Consider the following 23,012-nt stretch of genomic DNA (forward strand, 5'->3'; position numbering starts at 1 on the left):
TGCAGATTATCAAAATCATTCCTCTGATGAAAAGATTTTTCCTCTCTGGCACAAAACTTAAGAGGCTTAGTCATCTTTTCCATCTTCATCCATTGACCGACGTGTGCCCAGATTTCAACACCTGCTTCGTGGAGATTCAGAGAAAAATCAGAAACAAAAATAAATAAATAAGTCACTGATTATGCATTTATGAAGAGTTCTGTAAACATTAATAAACAAATCAGGACTGCAGCAACAACCTTATTTCCAGGCTATCAAACAACCGGGGCAGCGGGGATGGCAGGCTTAAAGTAAACACTTGAACAATGATTGGACTTCCTCTCACAGTAGCACTGTTTCATAACAAGGTGTCTATCCAGTCAAGTAGCAGAGCCAAAGGAGCACGAAAATATAATAAGCAATGGAGAAGCCACACGCTTGTCTGTAAGCAGGATGTTAACGTAACGTATTTCAATGCCGTCCCTGGCAGCACTGCAGTTCCAGCAGCCTGTATAAAGAAGCAGATCACACCTGCAGCGACTCAACACACATCAGCGTGTTCCTCTGATAGATCCGTGCCTTTTCCGTCACATACTGGCAGAAAGTGCGCTCTTAATATACATATCTTAGCTTAATGTCACCACAGATATTTCACATTAAACCAGTGATACAAGAAATGGTATTTACTTATTAAAAACAACATATTGTATATAAAACACTGACTTTGCCTCTATGGCATCACCTGCTGAAACAAGGTCTGCCAAAACGACTGTCACCACCTTTTTTCCTGGAACAAGCCAGAGGGGAGCATATTTAAGAAAGACTAACACAAGCTACCTTGGTTTGTAAGGGTGCATCTGCAGAGTGTACAGGACCATCAAAACAGACACAGAAACACGCCACAAGTGCAGCTTATAAACAGTTTTAATCGCTAGAATTTAACCCACTGAAAAAAGGAACAGAAGTTATAGACTGTTGGATGTCCTGGTGGTAAAATTGCACAGGAAACCATATTATTTGTTAGATAACTGCTTCAGAAGGCAGAAGGCGTCCAGTTCACCTGGTCCGATTGTCACTGTCGACTACAGTCAGTTAGTGTCAGCCAACTTGAGAAACACAAGCAGTGTAAATGATAAATAAAAGAGTTGCAGTGAAACATTTCTGAGGTCAAGGGTAGTAATTATTACCAAGAAAATGTAATTAAAGTATATGTTAATTATTCCACATGCTCACTGTGCGTTGTCAGTGAAGTTCAGGCTAACTTTTGTTACACTGACACATCCAACGAGGTGTCCCCCTCGACTGACTCCTGATTTCGTGCCAGGCCTTGTATGTAAAATCTTAACATTCAAAAGTAACTGCATGCTCTCACAGGGGTGTCAATACTTTACAAATGTGTGTATCCTTTTTCTTCGCATCCTACCACTAACATCTTCTGTCACACCAACCCTCTGCATGTTCTCCTCGTCTGAGGCCTCGTCTCTTTTTCTCATGCCTGGCAGCTCCATATTCAACACATGTCCAAACCATCTCAGCCTTGCCTCTCCATCTGTGTCTCCAAATCACTGAACCTGATCTGCCCCACCGACGTACGCATTCCTAATCCTGTCCATTCTGGTCATTCCCAGTGAAAATCTCAGCAACTTTAACTTTGCCAGCACCGTCTCCGCCACCTGTCTTTTTATGCCACCATCTCCAAACCATACATCACAGCAGGTTTCACTACCAACATGGTTTCTTCCCTCTCACTCTTGCTGATATCCTTATGTCATCTCCACCCATTCCACTATGCCTGCACTCTTTTCTTCTCCTTTCTCATGTGCTGTCAGCTGCTTTGGATGGTTCACTCCAGGTATTTTAAACTCATCTAACTTCACTACATCGGCTTCATGCAGCCCGTTTCCCTCTCATTCACACAAGTCTTTCATTCCTCTTCTTAACAGAGCATACCTCCTCCTCTCCAGACTCTTTTCCACCTGCTCCCAACTCTCACTACCAACTATGTCATCTGCAAAGATCATAGCTCATGGAGACTACAGCCGGACCTCATCTTTTAACCCGTTCATCAGCACTGCAAACAAAAAAATAATAATTTTCTACCTGTTATATTTCAGGGTCCAGCTTTTGAACCTGGACATAAAGGCAGTCTGGGTAACTTTAAACTTTCTAGTATTGGATGGATGAAGGAACATATCAGACTTGCAGCAGCCAGATTATTGGTCAGTACTGATATTCTTTCAGCACCCCCCACCCCCACCCCCCGCCCCCCCAGGTGGAGTCACTACAACATGTTAAATCGCACAAAGCGCCTCATTGTTAGTTAGCCGAGATCTTTTCACTGTCGCTCTGTGTTACAAAGTGATTGCAAGTATGTAAACAGTAGTGCGCTAGGGAATTAAATCTGTCTGATAATGTATGAGCTATCCATCTAGTGTTGCAGCAACGATATAGATAAGAGAGATCTGACACCCAATCGAAATCTGTGCCAGCAGAGGCGCATGCAGTCCTTGTGTCAAACACAAAACTGGCCACAGCCAGATAATAGACAAAAACCAAGGACTGATTAGAAAATCAAAAACTAACTCTGGTAAAAGAAAAGGAAGAAACGTTGGGAGGAAAAGGACCAGTGAAAGAATTCATTTTAGCAGACTGTCAGTACATTCCTACTCTTATGTTATACCGTTATACATTTGTTCAGAGACTTTTTTGCCACAATAATCATTCCTCCTCTCCATTATGTCCATGAAGATAATCCTTCTAAAATGAATAATTCTCAAAGAAAAGAGTAGAAAATGCATGCAGAAGCTCAGGAGCTTTAAGAGCTCTTAAAGTGGCTCAAACGTTTATTTTGTAGCAACAGGCCACATGACTACATGGAAAAGATGGTTTGTAAAGATGTGAATCATCAACCAAAAATAAGTCAAATCTACAGCTTACGTCAAATTTTTAAAACATATCAGCTCACTGAACAAAACACCTTATGATGCCATCGACTAATTCAAAGCTCCACACAAACAGCAGTGCAGTTTGAAACTGCAGATTGTACCGTGTGTACATGCTGCTGTCCACACATATTTCTGATTATTTTAAACACAGCTGGCAGAAACAAGTGGCCACATCTGCTGTCTCGCCAGCCACAGACAGTGAGATCCGCCACACTGTCACAACACCTCAGAGAAAATACTGCAGATCCACAGCGGTAAACAACACTTAGGCAAAAGGACCGAAATACCAACAGTCTAATCACCCCTGTGAAGCAGTTTGTGGATATTTGCTCTCAGCCCCATTCTTCTTTTCACTCAGCCTAACAGCGACTGAATGGGTCGAAGGGAAAACTGCTTCTAATGGCAAAGCAGCTCATAAACCTCCAATGGCTCTCCAAAGCTCCAAGGTGAATGACAGCTGCAAAACACCATTGAAATTTGAGTTGTGTTTAGGGGTTCTTAAGATGAAGAAGTCTGTGTCATCAAAGCTAAAAGAATGACAGTCATCCTTGGAAGGCTAAGTGCAACGGCATCGAGGCAGACTCAATTTAGAGCGTGGGTGGATTTTTTCTTTTTTTTATTCAATATATCAGTTCAGCATGAGCCTTGTAATGTTTGGTAAAACATACACAACACAATAGAGAATTTTTTTAATATATGGAATTCAAACACCATATTCTTCTCATCCTTTCAGTTTCATTAGAAAACTTTCAGCACTGGAATTTCTGAATATGTGTAACCGCCTCGCAAATAGTTCATAAACAACATTTCTGTAACTCTCTCTGTGGATTTACACATATACTATAGTACAGCACCTCTCCTTGTTATAGTATTAAAGTCTTTGCTCCTTTTTCTAGAAAAAAACATCTTTCCATGACGACTAAGACAACTCTAGCTATTACCCATTAAATCACCACTCATGCTGCAAGAATTAACATAAACAACCCAAAATTTCAGGAGTTTTGGTGACACTGACACACGTATACAGGGAGAAAACTATCGAAATCTGAATAAGCAAATGCAAACAAAGGAGCTTCCACATGAACAGAACTGAAAACTACACTGAAAGCATAAGTGTATACTGCGAAGGAAGTTCAAGGAAGGTCAGCCAGATCAGCCAGGCTTTCTATTTGCTAGCTAAATTGACAAAACCTAAAACCCCAGTCTGAGATAAAAGGAATCACAACGGCAGTTATCAGTTTCACAAAAAATGATCCCTGCGAGTGTTCCCTTCTCCGATGTTCTCAGAGGATGATGTTAAATTGTGATAGAAATCTAAGAAGAACATAAAAAATAAAATGGTTAAATGCAACACTGTTGCAAAAAAGAAAAGATTAATACTGCACAAAATCATTAATATTAATTGTCAAACCAAGTGGTAACAAAAAAATGTATTCTGGGTTAACTGGCCTATTTTACTAGTTAGCATGTCGTAGTCTCGTTCGTTATGGGAATTAACCAGACAAATTGCTCCACACACTAAGAACGGCCATGCACCTCCCACAGAATCGAGAAAGAGCTATCAACCTGTCGATCCTTTCCATGTCCGGGCGGGGTGAGGTTTCCCGTGTTGAGACAAATTAAGCAGCAGGCTCCACTTCTCCACACCTCACAGCAAGAAGGTCCTGAGTTCAATTCCACCATCAGGCTGGGGTCTTTCTGTGCGGAGTTTGCATGTTCTCCCAGTGTTTCTCCTCAGGCTTCCTCCAACACAGTTAATATGCATCTTAACGACTTTACATATAAGCCATCTTTGATCATCTGAATAAATAAAAGAATCAGTGAAAACACTGCACTCCCAGATGATTTTAAACCCAAAGTCTGAACAGAACTTTCTTCCAAACAGGTACAGCAAAGTTACCATGATAATTGAGCCAGGTAAAAAAGAGAGAAACCTTCATGTAACAGAAAACTCTGACTTTAAGCTTGGTGTAGCTCTCTAACCCTTTAATTTAGCTTCGTAGTACACCTCTACTTCCAAAGCATAATTCCACTCTATCAACCTGGTGCATGTTTGATGAATGTGGTCACTGTTGCTCTGTGGGTCATGTTAACCTTGCACTTTCCAGCTCTGCTGTTGTAATTTGAGTAGAATGTGAGATTAATCTGTTTGATGATTAAATCAGACTAAGCATCTTCAGAGAAAGACCTCTGAGAAAGTTGGTACAATAGTTACTGCAAACCCCTGATTCTGTGTTTACATTTGGTTAGAAGTCTAAACTCACTCTTTGGTAAAGCTGCAGGAAGCTCACGCTTTTACCCCAATTCACTTTGACTCTTTGTTTCCAAGAATCTCCTTATTTATGCATTATTTAGACATCCTTCACTTTTACTGCTATAATCCGACCACTGACCCACAATAAAGACCAGATAGGCTGGGTCTGAATAGAGATTGCTTCTTTAGATTCAGACGGTTAAGTCCATGTCCATCCATCATGGCCGCAACCGAGTAAGACACAGTTTACCCAGCCTCAACACAGCCCTGATTTATAACCTCTGGGAAACAGGATTTATTGTATCAGACTGCATATGTTTAAGTCGACTGATTGGTTTGGTGCTTAGTGAAGTGTAGAGCTCAAAGCGAGGCACCATACTGTGGTACCGCTTTTCTTACATGTGCTCTTCCCCGAGAGAGACTGTCAGTTTTAGAGTTCCCCTTCTCCTTCCTCTAATAGGCTTATCTGTGTTTATGTTTCCACACAGTATCTCCCCACACTCTTGTGGCCAGTCGCAGGAGATTAACACAACCAACCCTTACCCTCAGTAGAGCTCTAAAGACTACTGCAGTACTCCCCCATCGTCCATCACGATTATGCCCATCTCTCAATGTCTCTCTGCTTGATCCTAAATAAGTCAATATGTTTCTCCCCTCAGGTGGAGCTTACGATTTAACTTGTAATTAAGGAAATGTTCAACAAAACAGCTTTCGCATGGTGCACTCACAGCTGTATTCAATGTCTTTGACAAAAAAACAGGGTTTAAAAAATGCAATTGTTGTTTTAAGGAGGGATGAGAAGTGATATGCAGAAACAAACAAGTACAGCTGCAAAAGAAAAAAAGAAAAACGATGCAGCGGCTTTTGTGGCAAGTTCAGAATTAGCATATTCAACAAAACATTAACAAACAGCCGCAGCGGTTCTGGATGATGTGCTCGCACAGTTTTGCAAAGATTAAAGTTACATGATTATTCATTTGAAGAGCACAAACTGGGCTGGTCCTTATTAGCACAAACTATGATATGCTTCCTTGCTGAATATAGATTTGAGGGGGGAGAAATAATTCTTTCGCACTGTCAGCCTTGTACAAATCAGCCTACTTAACTCTCTAAAGATCACCATAATTTACCCAAGAAGGCTGGTGCATTGCACTCCATCGCAACTTTTCAGATACATTAGAAGAAAGAAATCATTTAACAACAGCTCCTGTTTATGAGTCTGAAACCACCTACACTTTTGCAAATACCACCGCACGCCCTCAGCCTTGATTGCATGGCAATGGTTTGATGGGTTAATTCAGTTGGTGAAATTTTTAAATAACAAGCCCTAGGGTCGGCCGTGAAGTTTTGCGATTATCATCTGTTGTGTTACTGTGCTTTAACGACGTGCCCTCGCCGCTGGGCAAAGCCATTACGATTCCATCGCTCCTCAAACAGACTAATTTATCGATGCCACAAGGTCCTTTTATGGCAGCATAGTGTCGGCGCAATTTAAATGTCAAAACAACATATTCACTGTTATTTTATACGGGCAGACAAAGTAATTTGCTTCAGAGTGACAATTCATTTCCATTTTACAAGCTTGACCCCAAGAACAAATTTCAATTTAACTGTATTTTTCACATTTGAGATTAAGTAATCAGCTGAAGTTAACAGAAGAGAGCCACTAGATATCAGTGAAGTATGCAGTCTAAAGTCATTTTATGGTTATGTTTACCTTAATGCCCCATCTACTCATTTAGCTGCTAGTTTCCTGAATTACTTCTCGGACAAAATGTGTCAATTTGAAAAATTGTCAAGTCAAATCTCTGTTGTTTGCACAGCTCAAAATCTTTCCTAATCCTCACAGCCTGCCAATCATAACTTAAATGAGCAAACATCAGTTAACAGAAGAACTTTATTCATCTGCACAGGGTGAACAACACAGAGGATATGAACGTTTTCACTCATTGGCCACTTCATTTGGGTTCAACTGCTCCTAACACAAATAATAAGCCAATCACACGTCAGGAAGTCAGTGCATTTAGGCATGATGGTCAAGACAACTGAAATTCAAGCTGAGCATCAGAATGGCATGCTTGTTGGTTCCAGGCAGGCAGATCTGAGTATTTAAGAAACTGCTGATCTGCTGGGATTTACCAATACAAACATTTTTTACAGAGAATGGTCTGAAAAAGAGAAAATATCCAGAGCGGTTCTCTGGGTGAAAAAGCCGTGTTGGTGGCAGAGGCCAGAGGAGAAGGGCCAGAAGGAGGCTCAAACAATCAATCAAATTATGCAAGAGCATAATTTGCATGTATAACGCTTGAAGGAGATGGGAGACTGCATGAGAAGATCACACTGGGAGTCAGCGCTGTCAGCTAAGAACAGAAAACTGAGGCTAAAATTCAAACTCCTTAGAATCGGACAATGGAAGACTGGAAAAATGTTGCCTGCTCTGATGAGCTTCAATTTCTGCTGCAACATTCAAATGCATGAACAAAGCACGGATCCATCCTGCCTTCTATCAGCAGTTCACGCTGCTGGTAGTGGTGGTGGTAGTGTAATGGTGTGGGGGATATTTTATTAGTAAACTTTTGTACCCCTTAATTCCAACTGGGGATTGTTTAAACACCACAGCCTGTCTCAGTGTTGCTGCACAGTTCACTTTACTCAAATGGCCTCCAAAGCTACCAGATCTCAATCCAATAAAGCACCTTTGGGATGTGGTTGAACAAGAGATTCTCATCATGGATGTGCAGCCGACAAATCTGGAGCATCTGTGTGATGCTGTCACGTTAATATGGAGCAAAATCTCTGAGGAATCCTAACAGCACCTTTTTGAATCTGTGCCCTAACAAATTAAGGCAGTTTTGAAGCTAAAACAGGGTCCAGACTGGTATTATGAAGGTGTAAGTAATGAACTAGATGGCGAGTGTACTCCCACAACAATATTTTTTTGAAAAAGAGGGCACTGAAGGAGTTCTAAGAGCCACAAACCAATCAGCTTGTAAATTGAATGTTGCAGACAATAAAACCAGACCTTTTGCTTACTAAATGAAAACCAAAGCTTCGACCTTGATTAATCTCCCAATTATTTATTCAATTAACTAATTAATTAAACTTCAGAACCTTAAATCAGGTTTCGCCCTGCTGTGATAGCCACATAAACCATTTATAAATTCAAGCATCAAACATGCATGTCTGAGAAGTTTTGACCTGTTTCACCAACCAAAAATTCAGCTGAAGAAAGCTTGAAGAATTATTTGAGAAACACACTCATATGTCAAAGAAAAGGCATTCAACAGTTGCACAGTTGTGGCGTTAACAGGCCTTCTAAATCATTTTAAGGAGCATCTTATGCATCTACAAGCTCTCACTCAACACACTGAAAAAGCTGTTAGAGCAGGAGAAAAAAAAACTTCGGGAGAAAAAAAATTAAAAATCCAGCCAACAATTCACACAGCTTGAGTTCAGGTGTTATAGATGTGTTGTGATAAGAATTCATCTTATTTTATAACTCGCAAAAAAATGTTCCCTCCGTGCAATTCTGTAAAACGTCAGAGTGACGAATGGAGCATGCAGCGTATTTGGGTTTGCTCATTTTTGACTGAAGCAGGTTTCCAGGCTATGCAGCGAGGACCAGCGCTAATCTTCACAACCTCTTCACACTTCTTCAGCTTGTGTCAACAGCACTGTGAGTCAGTTAGCCATTCATATGCTGCTACAGATGGTCTCATCCTTCTTCTTCAGCTCTGCCGACGACATGATTCATGGGGCTCTGTGTCTTGATTTAGGGTCTCTTTCATATTTCTACTCGCCCACAGCAGAGAGGCATTTCTCTAACATACCCCTGAGGCAGTGACCCTGGTCTGCCTGGCCTGTCTGCCTGAGAGGGAGGGAGGAGGGGAGCACTGCTGGAATCAACAAAATGCACACAAAGCACACACACAGCTGTAGGTGAGATGCACATATAAGCTAAAGCGAACTTGTATGCACAAAGGCAAACGAGTCAAAGTCTATGTGACTTTCTCACAAAATGTGCTGTAAAGTCAACAACGAAAACACATCAGGATCAGGTGGACAATCCAAGCGGGGCAAATAAGCGTTCATTTGAAGTCAGCGCCTCCACCAACTCATTAACAAATGACAAATTAGACCTCTGTACCCTTCACTTTACACACTGCAACTATTATCTGTTATTATTTCCACACCAAAATCCAAATAAATCAGCACATCTTAAAAAAATTAAACCAGCAGCCTCCGATGATTGTTTGCCCACTCAATCTCAGTTTACTAGATTTGTATAATAATAACCTTGCATGTTTCCCTTCTACATGGAGTCGAAATTTTCCTCCAATTTAGCCTCGATGGGCTTCAGATTGCCTTGTCAGAAAGGACTATAACGAAAGACTGTGCGCACCACTTCCTTATCGCTACCAGTAAATTACCTCAGGATCAGATACAGGCTGCCAACTCGCAGAAACTCCACTCAGCAGACACAGAGAGAGAGAAAGAGGGAGGGGAAGATAGAAAGGAGAGAGGGCGGGAAGAAAAAAGTGTCAAGACATGACAAGAGCAGGAGAGTAGCCCCATGGAGACTGATTTCAGCTGCTCTCAAAGGCCATCTGATGTTATCTAAAGATCATCTACACTCACCTACACTCACCTTTTTACACTCCACCCAGCAGCTGGAGTCAAGCACCTGTCAATCAAAACGTTCATAACCTGCGGCCACAACAAAACGCCTTTGTCTTTGCGGTGTAATTAACAGAGGGGGTGATTCTAACTTTGACAAAATAATGTTAGGGAGAGAAACGAAGGCAAAGATCTCCTGCAACAGTTTGTAAAACACGTGATCAGACGTTTCAGTTTTAAGGAATGCTGGAGTGACCATGCACTGGTGTTCCCAAAGAGACATTTGTAATTTGTAATTTGTCACTTTGAAATGTGTTATTAGTCACATCACGTGAGACTTTCATGAGCATCAAAGAAGCAAAACCCAAAATGATCTTTTTTGCTGTCGATGTTTTTGCCACTTTTGATCAAGAATGTATTTAAGTAATGATTAACAGAATAAAAAATATATTTCAGCTCTAATGTTGTGTGTACAAACAGGATAAATATGTGACATTTAAAAAAGCATATCTAACAGAAAGTCTAACAGAACTGATTTCTTTATTTTTTTGGTTGCTAACAGAAGCAGAGTATCACAAATCAAAATCTGTAATATTCTTTATTTTATGGTTTTTTTTGTAGTTTCACCTCTGCACAAAACCACAGAGAATTTTAAATTGAACAATCAAGATTTGATCCAAGTGCAGATTTTCAAAATTAATTCAAGAGGTTTTTATAAATTACAGCCCTCTGTTTTGTACAGTCCCCCTTTCTCAGGGGCTCAAAAGCACTTAGGCAATTGACTGACAGCAGTTTCGTGGAAAAGCGAGACTTGTTCATTCTTATTTCATGACAAAAAAATTAAGTGCTGAATTTTAGAGCTTTCACTATAATTTTAAAACTGAGGCCCAAGGAGATGTCAGGGCAAGTCTGACAAACCAGAGAGCTCCTAACAATCTATTTCCACGGTTAAGAAAAATAGCTTCACAACATCTAACCAAGCCAAGAACACTCTCGAGGAGGCAGGTATCATTGTCAAGGTCTGGTCAAGAGTAGAAACACAAAGGTTACACTGGATACACTCAGGAACAGAAAGGCCAAGTTCGACTTTTCCGGAAAACATCTTAAAGAGAGTTTGCATGGATGAAACCAAGATGAACTTGTACCAGAACGATGGAAAGGATAAAGTATGAAGAGCATGATCTGAAACATAACACATTACCTGTCAAACATCATGGAGGCAGCGTTATGTCATGAGCATGTGTAGCTATCAGTGGAACCTGGTCACTAGTGTTTATTGATGATGTGAGCGCTGCTAGAAGCAGCAGGATGAACTGTGAAGGGTACAGGGTTTTACCTTCTGCTCAGATTCAGCCAAATGCTAGAAATGCTAGAGGTTCATAGTACAAATGGAAAATGACCCAAAGCAAACTGCAAAAGTGAGCCAAGAGTTTCATGAGCTAAAGAAATGGGGAATTCTTCAATGGCCAAGCAAGCAGAGCATGCCTTTCAGTTACTGAACACAAACCTGAACGCAGAGACCCACAAGCAAGTAGGAGGTATCTGTGTTAAAGGCTGCTTCTTAAAGAAGCAAACAGCATTTGGTGATGTCCACAGGCTCAGACTTCAAGCACTGACTGTAAATGAATCTCATCCAAGTATAAAAAACAATCCTTACATCTAAAATCACCTAAGTTTGAACCTGTAAAAACAGGGGACTCTGCACAGACACAGCTAAACAGTTAATGTCTTAAACGTCTCAAATTAAAGCTACATTCACATCTTCATCATTTAATTTGAAGGAAGCAAAACTACAAAAATTGTCTTTGTCCGAAAAACAATGGATTCATTTCATTAGACTCCTCAACAGGGAAAATTACTATATTCATCTAATCATTTAAATAATTTTTCATCACACATATCAGTTCTTTGAATTCAGCTGAAGTGTGTTATTATACTGTTTTTAAGTAAATATATTTGTTTAAATGAGTATGACATATAAAAATAACCACTGCGTGCTATGACAACATAGTGTAGCGGTTTACACATCTTCTTAACAAACCAAAGATCCACCGTTAGATCCCGGGAGGAGACAGAAATCCCTCGGGGGGTTCCATCAGGAAACGCATCCAGCATAAAAATCTGCCAGATCAAATATGCAGAGCTACCTGCTGCAGCGAGCCCAAAGCAGCTTCCTTTATCAGATCCAGTTACAGTTCACATGCATTTCACGCCAGCAAATATGCTGGTATTTTTTTACATGAAATGGACTGCTTTTAAAAACACTTCTCATTAAATAAATCCTTAAAACTTTAGGACTTTGTTTAGGAAAAAAATAAAATAAAACTCCAGGGAGGATGATTTAAAACACATGCACTCCTTTCATGGTGCATTTCAGGGGTTCATCTGTCTGACAGAGCATCATTTCCAACTTATTTTCATAATTTATATCTTTCACATGACCCCTGACTTTTGGCATGCTTCTCAACTAAAAAACAAAACAGAAAACAAAACTTTTGACCAATCCATAACAATTAAGCAGCCAGGGTGATTAATGCATCGATATTAATTCGATTCAATTAGCTCTACTAGCAGGCGACTTTACTGAAAAGTTGCAGGGATTTTTCCACTGGTGACCACTATCATATCAGCCGACTCCTCCTGACAGTTCAGGTGATATATTAAAAAAAGTGGCCTCAGAGACTTGTCACTTTTGTAGCTTTGGGGTGTGAAGGTATGATTAAACTCGCAGCAGAGTCATCTGGATGCAGGCGGCGGTCTTTCACACGCGTCGAGGGACACTGTGGTACAGACATGCCTCGACTCCTCTCTGCAGCATTGTGGGGAGCAGCTCCAGCGTGGTGGAACCGAGCAGATGGTGAACGTATGCGGCGCTCATGCATGCCATCATCACCTTCATTAGTTGAAGGTGACATGTGACATCATCGGGCCCGTGTGCATTATGGGGGCCAGAAAGAGTTGTTTGCTTCTTTTTCTTCTTTTCATTGCTGCGTGGTTCAAGGTTGTCGATGGGAGGTATTGTGAGTAATCACAAGGCGAGTGCGTGCACGCACACACACACTCGCACACACACGCACAGACTACATCTCGAGCCTCCCCCACTCTCACCTCCTCCCAGCATTAAGGTAAATAAGGGCTTCCAGCAGAGAGCCAATGAGCACGGGCCACTGAGCAGAGATGCATGTTTGTGTTGCCTTCCTCCCAGGACCCTGCTCGTTTATCTTGGCTGTCAGGTAAAGGGCAGACTCAGAGAAGGTGAAACTTTTTTTTTTTTTTTAATAAGGCCGGGCTTGGTTTCCATAGAAACTGCAGGACAACATTACAGGGACGATGATAAGAGAGCAAAGTCTGGTCTCAGGGCATCCCGCAGTGTGCCACATTGTTGCTGGAGACATTTGTGTTTACGTCAGAGAAATGAAAGAGCTATTTAGATTAATTTTCAGGTAGCCTCCAGACTCAGACCTTTTACTGCAGGAGGTGAGATTAATGAGAGCGTATTCACACCCAGCTTTCAGCTTAGGTCAGGAGCTAAGAGGGAGGTTTCCGCTTATAAAGAGGTGCTGAGTCTTCTGTGGGTACAAGCTCCCTGATAAAGGCAGAAAAAGGACCTCCAAAGACTGCCCTGCTGTTATTTTATTTATTTTTTTACTTCTATGATAAGGAAATGATACAGCTGGATTTGCCTTTTGAAGAATACCTGAAAGATATGAGGCTAAATTACTGACTGTAACTTTGAAAAAATAAATAAATAAAATAATGGGGGGAGAAAAAAAAGGGCTCCATTCTAAAAATGTCAATATTGCAAATGAGAGCGACCCACGCAGTCAGAATATTCTCCCAGCTAAAAGAGCATAAAGAAGAAACAAATTGCACAGGTAATGAATACTTAATGACTACTACATTTTTCACTTTGTGGCAGTAAATGGGATGCATGTTTAGTTAACAAATGAGAAGGAAATCAAAGGAACAGAAGGTAGCACATGCACCGTCAAAAGCCTGCAGCCCAGAGATAAACCAAGACAATGATACAGAGATATGAGAGTCTTTTGTTTCCAGCCACAACCCTGCGAGAGAGAAAATTAAGTCTCTTCTGGAGCAGAAACTCAACATGGACATCGTCCACGAACCGCCATGAAGTAAATATGAAACGAGGCCCCCGTGATAAGGCAGCAAACACGTCTAATTCTTGTGCAGACATGCTCAGAGCCACTGCTGAAAGTGCCGAACTCACCATTAGGCTTTTTTGTCATGCATTCAATCGACAATACGACCATCTCAGTGACAGAATAAAAAACACACACAGCTCTCTGCACATGAAACAAACACAGAAATATCGGGAGGTTTATTGTCAATGTCCACTGCTGAAATAGCTCTATTAAATTGTTTACTGGTCTGATTTTCACAACTATTCCCCGCTATGAGCTGTGATAACAGCTTTTGTTATCAAAACAATATTGCTGTGTCCTTGCGATTAAATCACGAGGCAGGACTTCTCCGTCAGCCTCTCCAGCTCTTTATAACATTCTTTTACGACTAAACAAATAGATCAAAGGCAGGGCTTCTCTCACCGCTGCTCCTGTTTTACGAGCATTAACTTCACTTTTTTTTCCTACCAACTCTATGTTCCCTGTTTTTCAGCGGCCTGTGATTTATACCTGAGCTAAAGAGGAAGAGCGCTCCGCGGGGACCGACTCTGCGTTTGCTCGACGGTGGGCGGAGGAGGCCGAGAGATCGCGCGAGGGTTGAGGGTGTGCGCTCTGACAGCTCATCAGTGGACAATGAGGCCTTGGCTGTTAATGTCCTGCTACCTGGCATGCTGCAGGGCCGCAATCTGCTCCAGATGCTGGAGGCAGGCGTCCAACGTCTGGTGGCAGGGGAGGGGGGAATCAGTGCATGAGAGGCAAATGGGAGCAGAGTTGCTGAAAAATGAAAGGGACACGCAAACACGCGCGCACATACAACATGCGCCACCTGCCGCCAGTCAACTATAAATTTACAGTTTCTTTGGCGCGGTGGTCTCACTGGCAGTTACTGTAGCAACATCACTGATAATATCTGAGCACAAATAAATGAAATCTCTTTTCCAGGAGGCTGGATTGAAAAATTTATCTGTTCAGAGCAATCATGCATAATTCGAGAACAGGGAGGGTAAAGCAGACACACACACACACACACTCACAAGGATACAAGAGGGACTTATGAACTCAATTTAGGCAGCCAGACAGAGTTCTTGATTCTGTCACTTGGGATAATCGTCAGGATGTGGTACTCTGACCGAGCCCCCGCGTCTAAACCCAGGCAGGATATAAGGTCATGTTGGAGTGGAACTCTAGCCATGCAGCACCCAGACCTCAAGTGCTCCAGTGGTTTTGTGGTTATCTGCAGCAGCCAGCTGTCGCACAGAGGAGCTTTTCAAGAACGTCCCCTCTCCTCTTCCTCTGCTTCTCAGCTTTCTCCCACTCTCCCTCTCTGCCCTAATCAAAACCGTCCAATCAAGCCCGCCCATCTCCGTCCTTCTCCCGTGTTTTAACTTTGGGAAAGATGGGTAAGATGTGAATTCATGTTTGTTGCTAAATTTGAGCCTAACACAAGACACTAATACAGCTTCACAGTCTGTTGGTAGCTTCTGAGGTACTGGTGAGTCAGGATGTTTGGGGTTTTTTGTTTTTTAATCCAAGGTTTGAAGGGAAGCAGTTCTCTTACTTGCATGAAAGTGACTAAGAGGACAGCTATGCATAATATATTTGACAGCGCATGTTTAAAAGGTTATTCCTTCCTGTTCAAAATTAGGTCAGTCCATCGCTGCAAACGAACGGAGGAGGCGCTGAGACTCGATGTTCTGCAGCGTGTCTGTTTATCATTTAAATTTTGTTTTCTGTCTGTCACTGTCAGGGACAACATGGATAAAAACCGCCGTTCTACGGCATACATCATCAGAACTGAGGAGCAGAGGAGTGATCAGCAACCTGGCATGGTCTTTTCTTTGGCATGGGTCTGGAACCCAAAGTGGGAGCTCCACCTACTGGCCAAAGCGAGGCAGAACTACCTTTAAAAAAAAAAAAAAGCAGGCCTGAAGCTGAAAGGTTTGGATTTACAACTGTGGTGACAGCTGAATGTGACACGACTGCTTCGCCGGCAGGTTTATTAATGGATGAAGAGCGGGCGTAGTGTGTGCACTGAACAAAGAGCCAGCTGTGGTATCATGTTTATTTGAGGCTGCACAGCTGGAGAGCTCTTTAATACATGCACATGTAGAATGACTTTGGCATAAGGTAATTATTTTCAAATCTTGTGTTTTGTTGGAGGGCTCGACACAGACCTGTTTTATGCAAAATAAATAACAGTTGCAAGTATTTACTCTTGCGACTTTATCAAAACACAACATGAGGAAATGGGCAGAAGTTGCAGCTTTCTTTTTTTTTCTTGAAATTGATTCACACGATTGATCAAAGCCATCTAAAGCAGACACAACCCTGAAGCAGCAATAGAGAAGCATTTCATGTTTTCTAGGCTATACAGCAAAATATTTAGACAGTTTAGTTGGTACTGAACTTATGAGGGAAAACAGTTTCAAAACTTTTAATAAAAGACATTTAAATTAAGTTAACTGAGACTTTGGAAAGTAGCTTGTCAGAGATGGTGAAAAGTGGATTCTCTAAGTGCATCTCGATAACATTAGGGTATAATTATAATAAAAAATATAATAAAACAATACCTCCTAGTAGATGGGCCTATGGTATAACTTTGAAAATTTAGCTGATTGATCTTTGACCTGGGAATTCAATGTCTTCTGAGATCTTAAGCAGGTGCACCTGTGTTATGACTTTCAAAATCCTACATCACCTTGTTCCCGAGTGATTTTGTTCCTGAGATTTTCAGAAAACCTGACCTTTGACCTTGAGCTCAAGGTCACTGGGATTTGAACTCAGCCAAGTTTTTAAGTAGCTGCACCTATAGCATCAAGATGGAAATCCTAGATGATGTACTTCTTGAGATATTGAATTCACAAGATTTTCAGAAAACTTGACCTCTGACCCTGAGGTTGAGGTAACTGAGATTCAAATTCATTTGCGATTTTTAGTAGATGCCCCCGTGGTATGAATTTCAAAAATCCTGCAACATCGCCTTGTTTTCGAGCTAACACATCAATAAACTTGGGTCTCAAAATCATGATGTGATAAAAAATAGCTTAATAGCTGTTTTTTTAATTTTGGTGATTTTGTAAACAACAAATGTAAGAGGATGTCTTAGTCACAGATATCTGCTGCGAGCACAGGAAGCCCCTGGAAACCTGGCCGCTGGCACCAAAGGCTAAGTCAGCAGACCAGCCGGCAGGTTTCCAGCGAGGCTGCTCGTTAGATGTTAGAGATTAACACAAACATCAAATGATTCCATCAGATTTTGCTCCACTTGGTGATTTCTATGATATAACCGCGACTTTGATTCTGATATAAAAGGGAGGGGAAAAAGCATTGCTCAGAGACACATGCAGCATGGGATTAAGGGTCACCAGCAGTCATTGCTGAAGAAGTTGGACAGTGCTCCCATATTTTAATATTCGGCGTATGTTGTCCCCTCATGGGAATTTTGCACTGAGGCTGAGACAATCCTCAAATGAGCTGCGTTCCCTGAGCAGGCTGGGATAAACTAAGCTCTTGATGCTTCTTCAGTGGATTCCCATTAGCAGAGCTTAAATGCTGTCATTTAATCTAAGCCAGGGCAAAAATCACCTGAGCTTCACATCTAGTTGGGAAATAGATGTGAAAATGAGCCAAAATTATAAGCAAACGATAAAGGAGGAAAACTGAAGTGAGCAGCGAGGACCTTCACATAAAGAATCAGTCGGTTCCTCTGCTCACAGAGCACACATTGAAGACTCCAGGGCTACAACTCCAGGGCTCTTATTACCATGTGATTAACCTCTTCAGGATTAACCGGGCAGCAAAGACACGGCAAAGGTCAAAGGTTAGCACTCAGACAGCCACTCCAGCATAAAAGGTGCCCTATTAAATGAAAGGCCACGCTGAAATCTGCCCGCCTGTCTTCAAGCATCTTTTTGTTACACACTGTGGCATTCATCCCGCTGTACTCATCACTACATGTTAAACTCCAACAGCATGCAAGGTCAGTTGCCTTATTACCGTAAAAATACCAAAAAAAAAAATAAAAAAATGTTGTACTCAATTAGAAAAAAGCACTTTGAAAATATAAACACGCAGCTAAACACCTGGTGTGTGTTGGCAGCAGTGAGAAAGACTGCAGGTGGGGAGGAATTAAAGCGAGCCTACGCCGGAGGAGGTAATCATGAATAAAATATCACACTCTGGTACTTGTTGAGGCTTTCTAGCACTGCTATAACAGCTGGTTGTTTTCATCCGCTGGTAGGAATTGTAAGAATGGGAAAGTATTTACTACATAGCGATGGGAGCACCTGAGCCATGATGCCAATCAACAGGCTGATGAGTACTGAGCAGTCAATACTACTTTATTACACGAGTACTCAGTACTGACCACGATCAGCTTTGAAATTAACATTAATAAGTTCAAACTCTGCATTTTACATGGTTGTGAAACCACTTAAAATCCTTAAACTGCCTCTGCGGTGGTTAATGGAACAGCAGATATCTTAACATTTGCCTCAAATAAATGGAGGTAAAAGAGCACCAGCTGAGGACTAGTGCTTGAAAACAGGACTTGAAAGAAAAGAAAAGAAAAGAAAAGAAAAGAAAAGAAAAGAAAAGAAAAGAAAAGAAAAGAAAAGAAAAGAAAAGAAAAGAGCCTTATAAATACAGGCACAGTAAAAGGAAGTACACCCCCGTCGGCTCTGAGGTTTTACATATCAGGACATTTTAAAAGATTATCCAGGCTATATTAATGTTAGGTCATTAAAGCTGTGATGAACAACAACACATGACATACTACGCTCTTTTTATTCAGAGGTGGCTGTGGCTCAGGTGGTAGAGCGGGCCTTCTACCAGTCCATGTGTCGAAGTATCCTTGAACAAGATGCTGAGTCCAGATTTGTCCCCAGTGTGCCCATCAGAGTGCGAATTAATGTAAATGTTAGATAAACGCAATGTATGAAAGTGTGTGCGTGAATGAAAAAGCACTACTAGTGCTCAAACTGAGTGGAGGGTGTTCCATAAGGATTCGTCTATTTACAAAATCCAGAAGCTGAGAAAAGCTCATGATTCAGGATCCTGTAGAACCAGCTTTTGTAGTAACAACCTGAAGTAACTGTTTTCAGTCTCTCACATTGTTATGAAGAAATTCTGAAATTCTCTTCAAGTTCAGGTTTGCATTGAGGCTCAGCTCTCCTCTTCAACATTTAAATCAGATTGAGATCTAGACTTTGACCACAGCAGCACGCTGATTCTTTACTTTAACTGATCCTGTTGTAGATTTGCTGATGTGGTTGGAATCATTGTACTCTTGCATTATGTTCACACGCTGCTTCTGCATTGGGGCTTAATTTTTACAAAACAACACAGTATAATATATCCAGTTCAAGTTCATCTGAGGTTGTAATGACCTCATTTTAAGGACCGGACTTTTGTCATGATAATATCTTGAAGCATAAAACCTTAACATGTAAAGAGGTTGAACAGCAGCTGACCGAAAAATGGTCAAAATTCTGCTTTAAACCTGGACAATAAAGACTACAAAGCATTCAGCGCCAGTTAAGAGACAGCTTGCATGAGAACATGTTATTACAGATCAAAGCAGCAAATTACGAGGCTGACTGCTCTGCAGGGATTGTAAATTGAATAAGTTTTTCTTATTCTTGTCATATTTACACATCCACGGCTAACACATTGCTTCTGTTCCACACAGAGCCTCGCCGTGGGGTTATAACAGGTGAACTTAGCTGTCACCAAAAGAAGAAGAGAAAAAATCTGTTTATTATCTATAACACAGATTAATTCCTCTTGCGATTTCTTTCCCTCCCAGCATGAGCGACAAACCGGGAGACAGAGAAAGAATGGGAGAACTAATTCCCCCTTGAAGCAAGGCCACGTCATCGACATGAGATAAAAGCGGCTTGTGTTTTTTCTTTTATGATCTTATCTGATTGTTCTTTATCTCTTTGTTTACCAGGGACCGTGATGAGGACATGCATTAAATCTCTCTTAAATCTCAGGCTCCTGTGTCATGTTTTTTGTGCTCAGCCTTTTTATTAAAAACGACAAAGCTTTGGTTGCCTTAGTCCTCCTTTAAGACCATAAAACAATCTGTGCCAGCACACACAAAGAGCTGTTATAAAAGGCATCCGTGCACAATCCAACGTACAGTTTCAGACACATAACACGCGCACACGAACACACATACACGCGCACCAACTGCACTAATCGTTTAAGGTCTCAGAGGCCTCGATAAGCTTCTGTAAATCAGCCACCAGCCAGCAGTGAGTTTTATTCCCCTCTCTCTCAGTGGATGTTGGGTTATGACCCGTAGGCAGGAGGTTATTTATTGCTTTTGTCTCAGCTTGTGTTGACTCCCAGCCACTCATCTATGGTTCTAGGCTAATAGAAAGCAGCACAAGATTGCAGATCTGCAGGAAGGCTGCTAAGCTGCAGGGACTTCGCTCGATAGTCTCCTCGGAGCCCGGTCTCCCCCGATTCTTAATGTCTCTCAATCCTCCTGCTTTTGCAGTAATGGCAAAATCAAAATGAAGTGAAGCTGTGAGTGAACCTGAGGTGAAGGACTCCCTATCAATACGTGTTAGCGTGAAAGTGGAAGAAAGAAAGGAGGGTTAAACTGCAGAGGAACGCCCACAGACCATAAGCATTTCCCAGCGGCTGCTGCCAGACATGATAGACAGGCTGCAGCCTGCTGGCCTGCCTCTTTCTCCGGCACTTAAGAAACATCTCTATTCTCAGAGATGGCTGCACTCCATTGCGATGGAAACCCGAGGTGTTAAGGCAAAAAATAGCAGAAGATGAAAAGAGTAAATTGTCGACAGCAGAATGAAACTTAACCTTGATACTCCGTCTCCATAGTAATGCCACTTCTGATAAGCAGCACTGAGCTACTTTCTTAAGAACTCTGAATCTCTCCGTTTGCTGCGAACGTCCTTTTCCCCCGCTCCTTCCCTCTTACCTTCACACGGCGCCGCGAAACAATCTCAACACAGCTGTCATCCTTTACAATAGACCGTCTAACCTGAACTGGCAACTCCAACCTCACTGTGGCTTGAAATACAGGCCCACCTGTCGTTTCAGCAGCCCTGACAGCAGCTGACAGTTAAGAGGAACAACCGCAGACTGAGAATATATGAAGGGGTCCTTGAGTGATGACAGCACGGGTAAGATCGAGAGCTGTGATGTAATGGAGACAAGGCCACTGACGGATACCGTGAAAGAGGCCAGGTTGTCTGCTCCAGCTCACAACCATTCATATCCAAGATCTATGTGTGCGGGCAGTAACAGCTAATAGATTAATTCTACAGTGGTGTCATGGTGTTTGTAGGGGGCAATATATACGAGCAGGGTCAGATGGTGCACAAACAGCCTATTCATGACAGGAAAGAAGGAAACCTTTGACCTCATGTAAAATGGGATTATACTTCATGTTTCAACAATATTGCATCCGTCGTTTTAAACAGTTTAAGAACCTTATTTGGGCAAATTTAAATCAATCGGGGAGATAAGTTTATCTTTCCATCCACAGCTGATATTTTCAAATCATTACCTCAAAGTCCGCTTCAGTCCTTTTACACTCGAGCCTCTTTGATGCACACAAAATTCCCTCCAGTCTCTCAAAACAGTGACTCTTCAATCTGAATTTTGGGAAAGTTTCTGGAAGAGCAAGTAAAGGGACGGGTATACTGAGCAATCACACACACATTCATACAAGCACTTTTTCCTGTGTCTCAGCGCTTGGTCTAACATTTGCACACACACACTCGCACCGGGGGAAACTCAGATACGGTGACAGGCAGACTGCAGGGATCTACCAACCTTCCAGTTGGTGGGCGACCCGCTCTACCTCCTGAGCCACAGCCGCCACTGAACTCGTGGATCGCTTTTGGGCTCAGACACTGCAGATTCTTCAACCGTAGACTAATGTTTGGGCTCTGTGTTGTAGCTAGAGGCCCAGCTGTCATCAGTGAGAACAACTGTTCATATGAAAGTTTGAAAGTTTGAAATATGACAGTTTGAAAGAGATCAATGTTTGGTCTCTGTAAACGTTTGAAGTCCATGCTGAAATCCAGACTTGTAAGTGTCATAAAGTCATAAAAGGACAAATTTAAAGAGAGCAGTAAAGAGATGCACAAGAAGACAACCTTAAAGGGTTTTTTTTTTTAAAGCAACCAAATCTTTGAACTACATTATTGTTTTATTCTTGTCAGTTCATTTAACAGTTAGTCTTCCTTGCAGGCAGAATTCTCCACCCAGGGTGTCATGTTAGATTGCACATGTGGCTTCAAGTTTAGCTCAGACATCACAGATAGCGCCTGCATGTAGGTATGTTGGTCTCAGCTGGGTGAGACTAACATACTAGCAAGAAGATTGCAAAGAAACTTCTAGCAGACGAATGTCAAAGCAGCCTCCTCGAGTCAAACCGTGCACGTGCATGAATCTGCAGAGTGAAGCTAAAACATCACATCAAAAAGTGTCACTTCCTTCCAAACTGCTGTTAGCAGTTTTCTTTAAGTAAGCCTATCAACCAAAAACAAAACTGTTTTTCAATTCACATGCATCTTTTAGGCATTTGAAAATACCTGCAGTACCATTTCTAATATGAATTTGATGAATCCTTTTGTATCACTGAGTGTTGGCGTGTCTCCGTCAGCATGATGCCAGAAATTAAACGATAAAATTATCAGTGACGGATTCTGACAGCATGCCCGCTGGCTAAATAAACTACAGATGGGAGACAAATTAAAAGAAACACCTGAATATCACATCAAATTTTGATGATTATCTCTCCAAAAACACCCTTGATCCCTCTAAATTAATTTCAGAGGCTTACAAAAAAAACATCTTATCTAATGTGTCACCCCGTCTGTATGCATCATTTACATCTTTAAAACAAACCTTTTAACGATTTCTGTTCCGTTCCAGCAGGACAGCGCGTCATTGGATGCGAGGTCGCTCGCACACAGCTGATCAGCCAGGCCGCCGTAGTAAGTGAGGTACAGACGCAGACTGCTTAGAAAATCCCTGCAAAAGCAGCAGCCACATGGAAGTGCGCAGCTAATTAACTTGTTCAAT

General features: G+C 41.7%; 1 protein-coding gene across 1 annotated transcript in view; it reads right to left on the reverse strand.

Moving 5' to 3' along the window:
- The window catches only part of gpc5a (glypican 5a), a 186,241-nt gene that overhangs the window by 94,499 nt on the left and 68,730 nt on the right, over window positions 1-23,012 (reverse strand). Inside the window, exon 6 of the mRNA XM_076883675.1 lies at window positions 22,836-22,961. Coding sequence (XP_076739790.1) covers window positions 22,836-22,961 — 126 coding nt within the window. The remainder of the gene's footprint in view (window positions 1-22,835; window positions 22,962-23,012) is intronic.

The sequence above is a fragment of the Maylandia zebra genome, linkage group LG1, assembly GCF_041146795.1.
Source record: "Maylandia zebra isolate NMK-2024a linkage group LG1, Mzebra_GT3a, whole genome shotgun sequence".
NCBI classification, from domain to species: domain Eukaryota; kingdom Metazoa; phylum Chordata; class Actinopteri; order Cichliformes; family Cichlidae; genus Maylandia; species Maylandia zebra.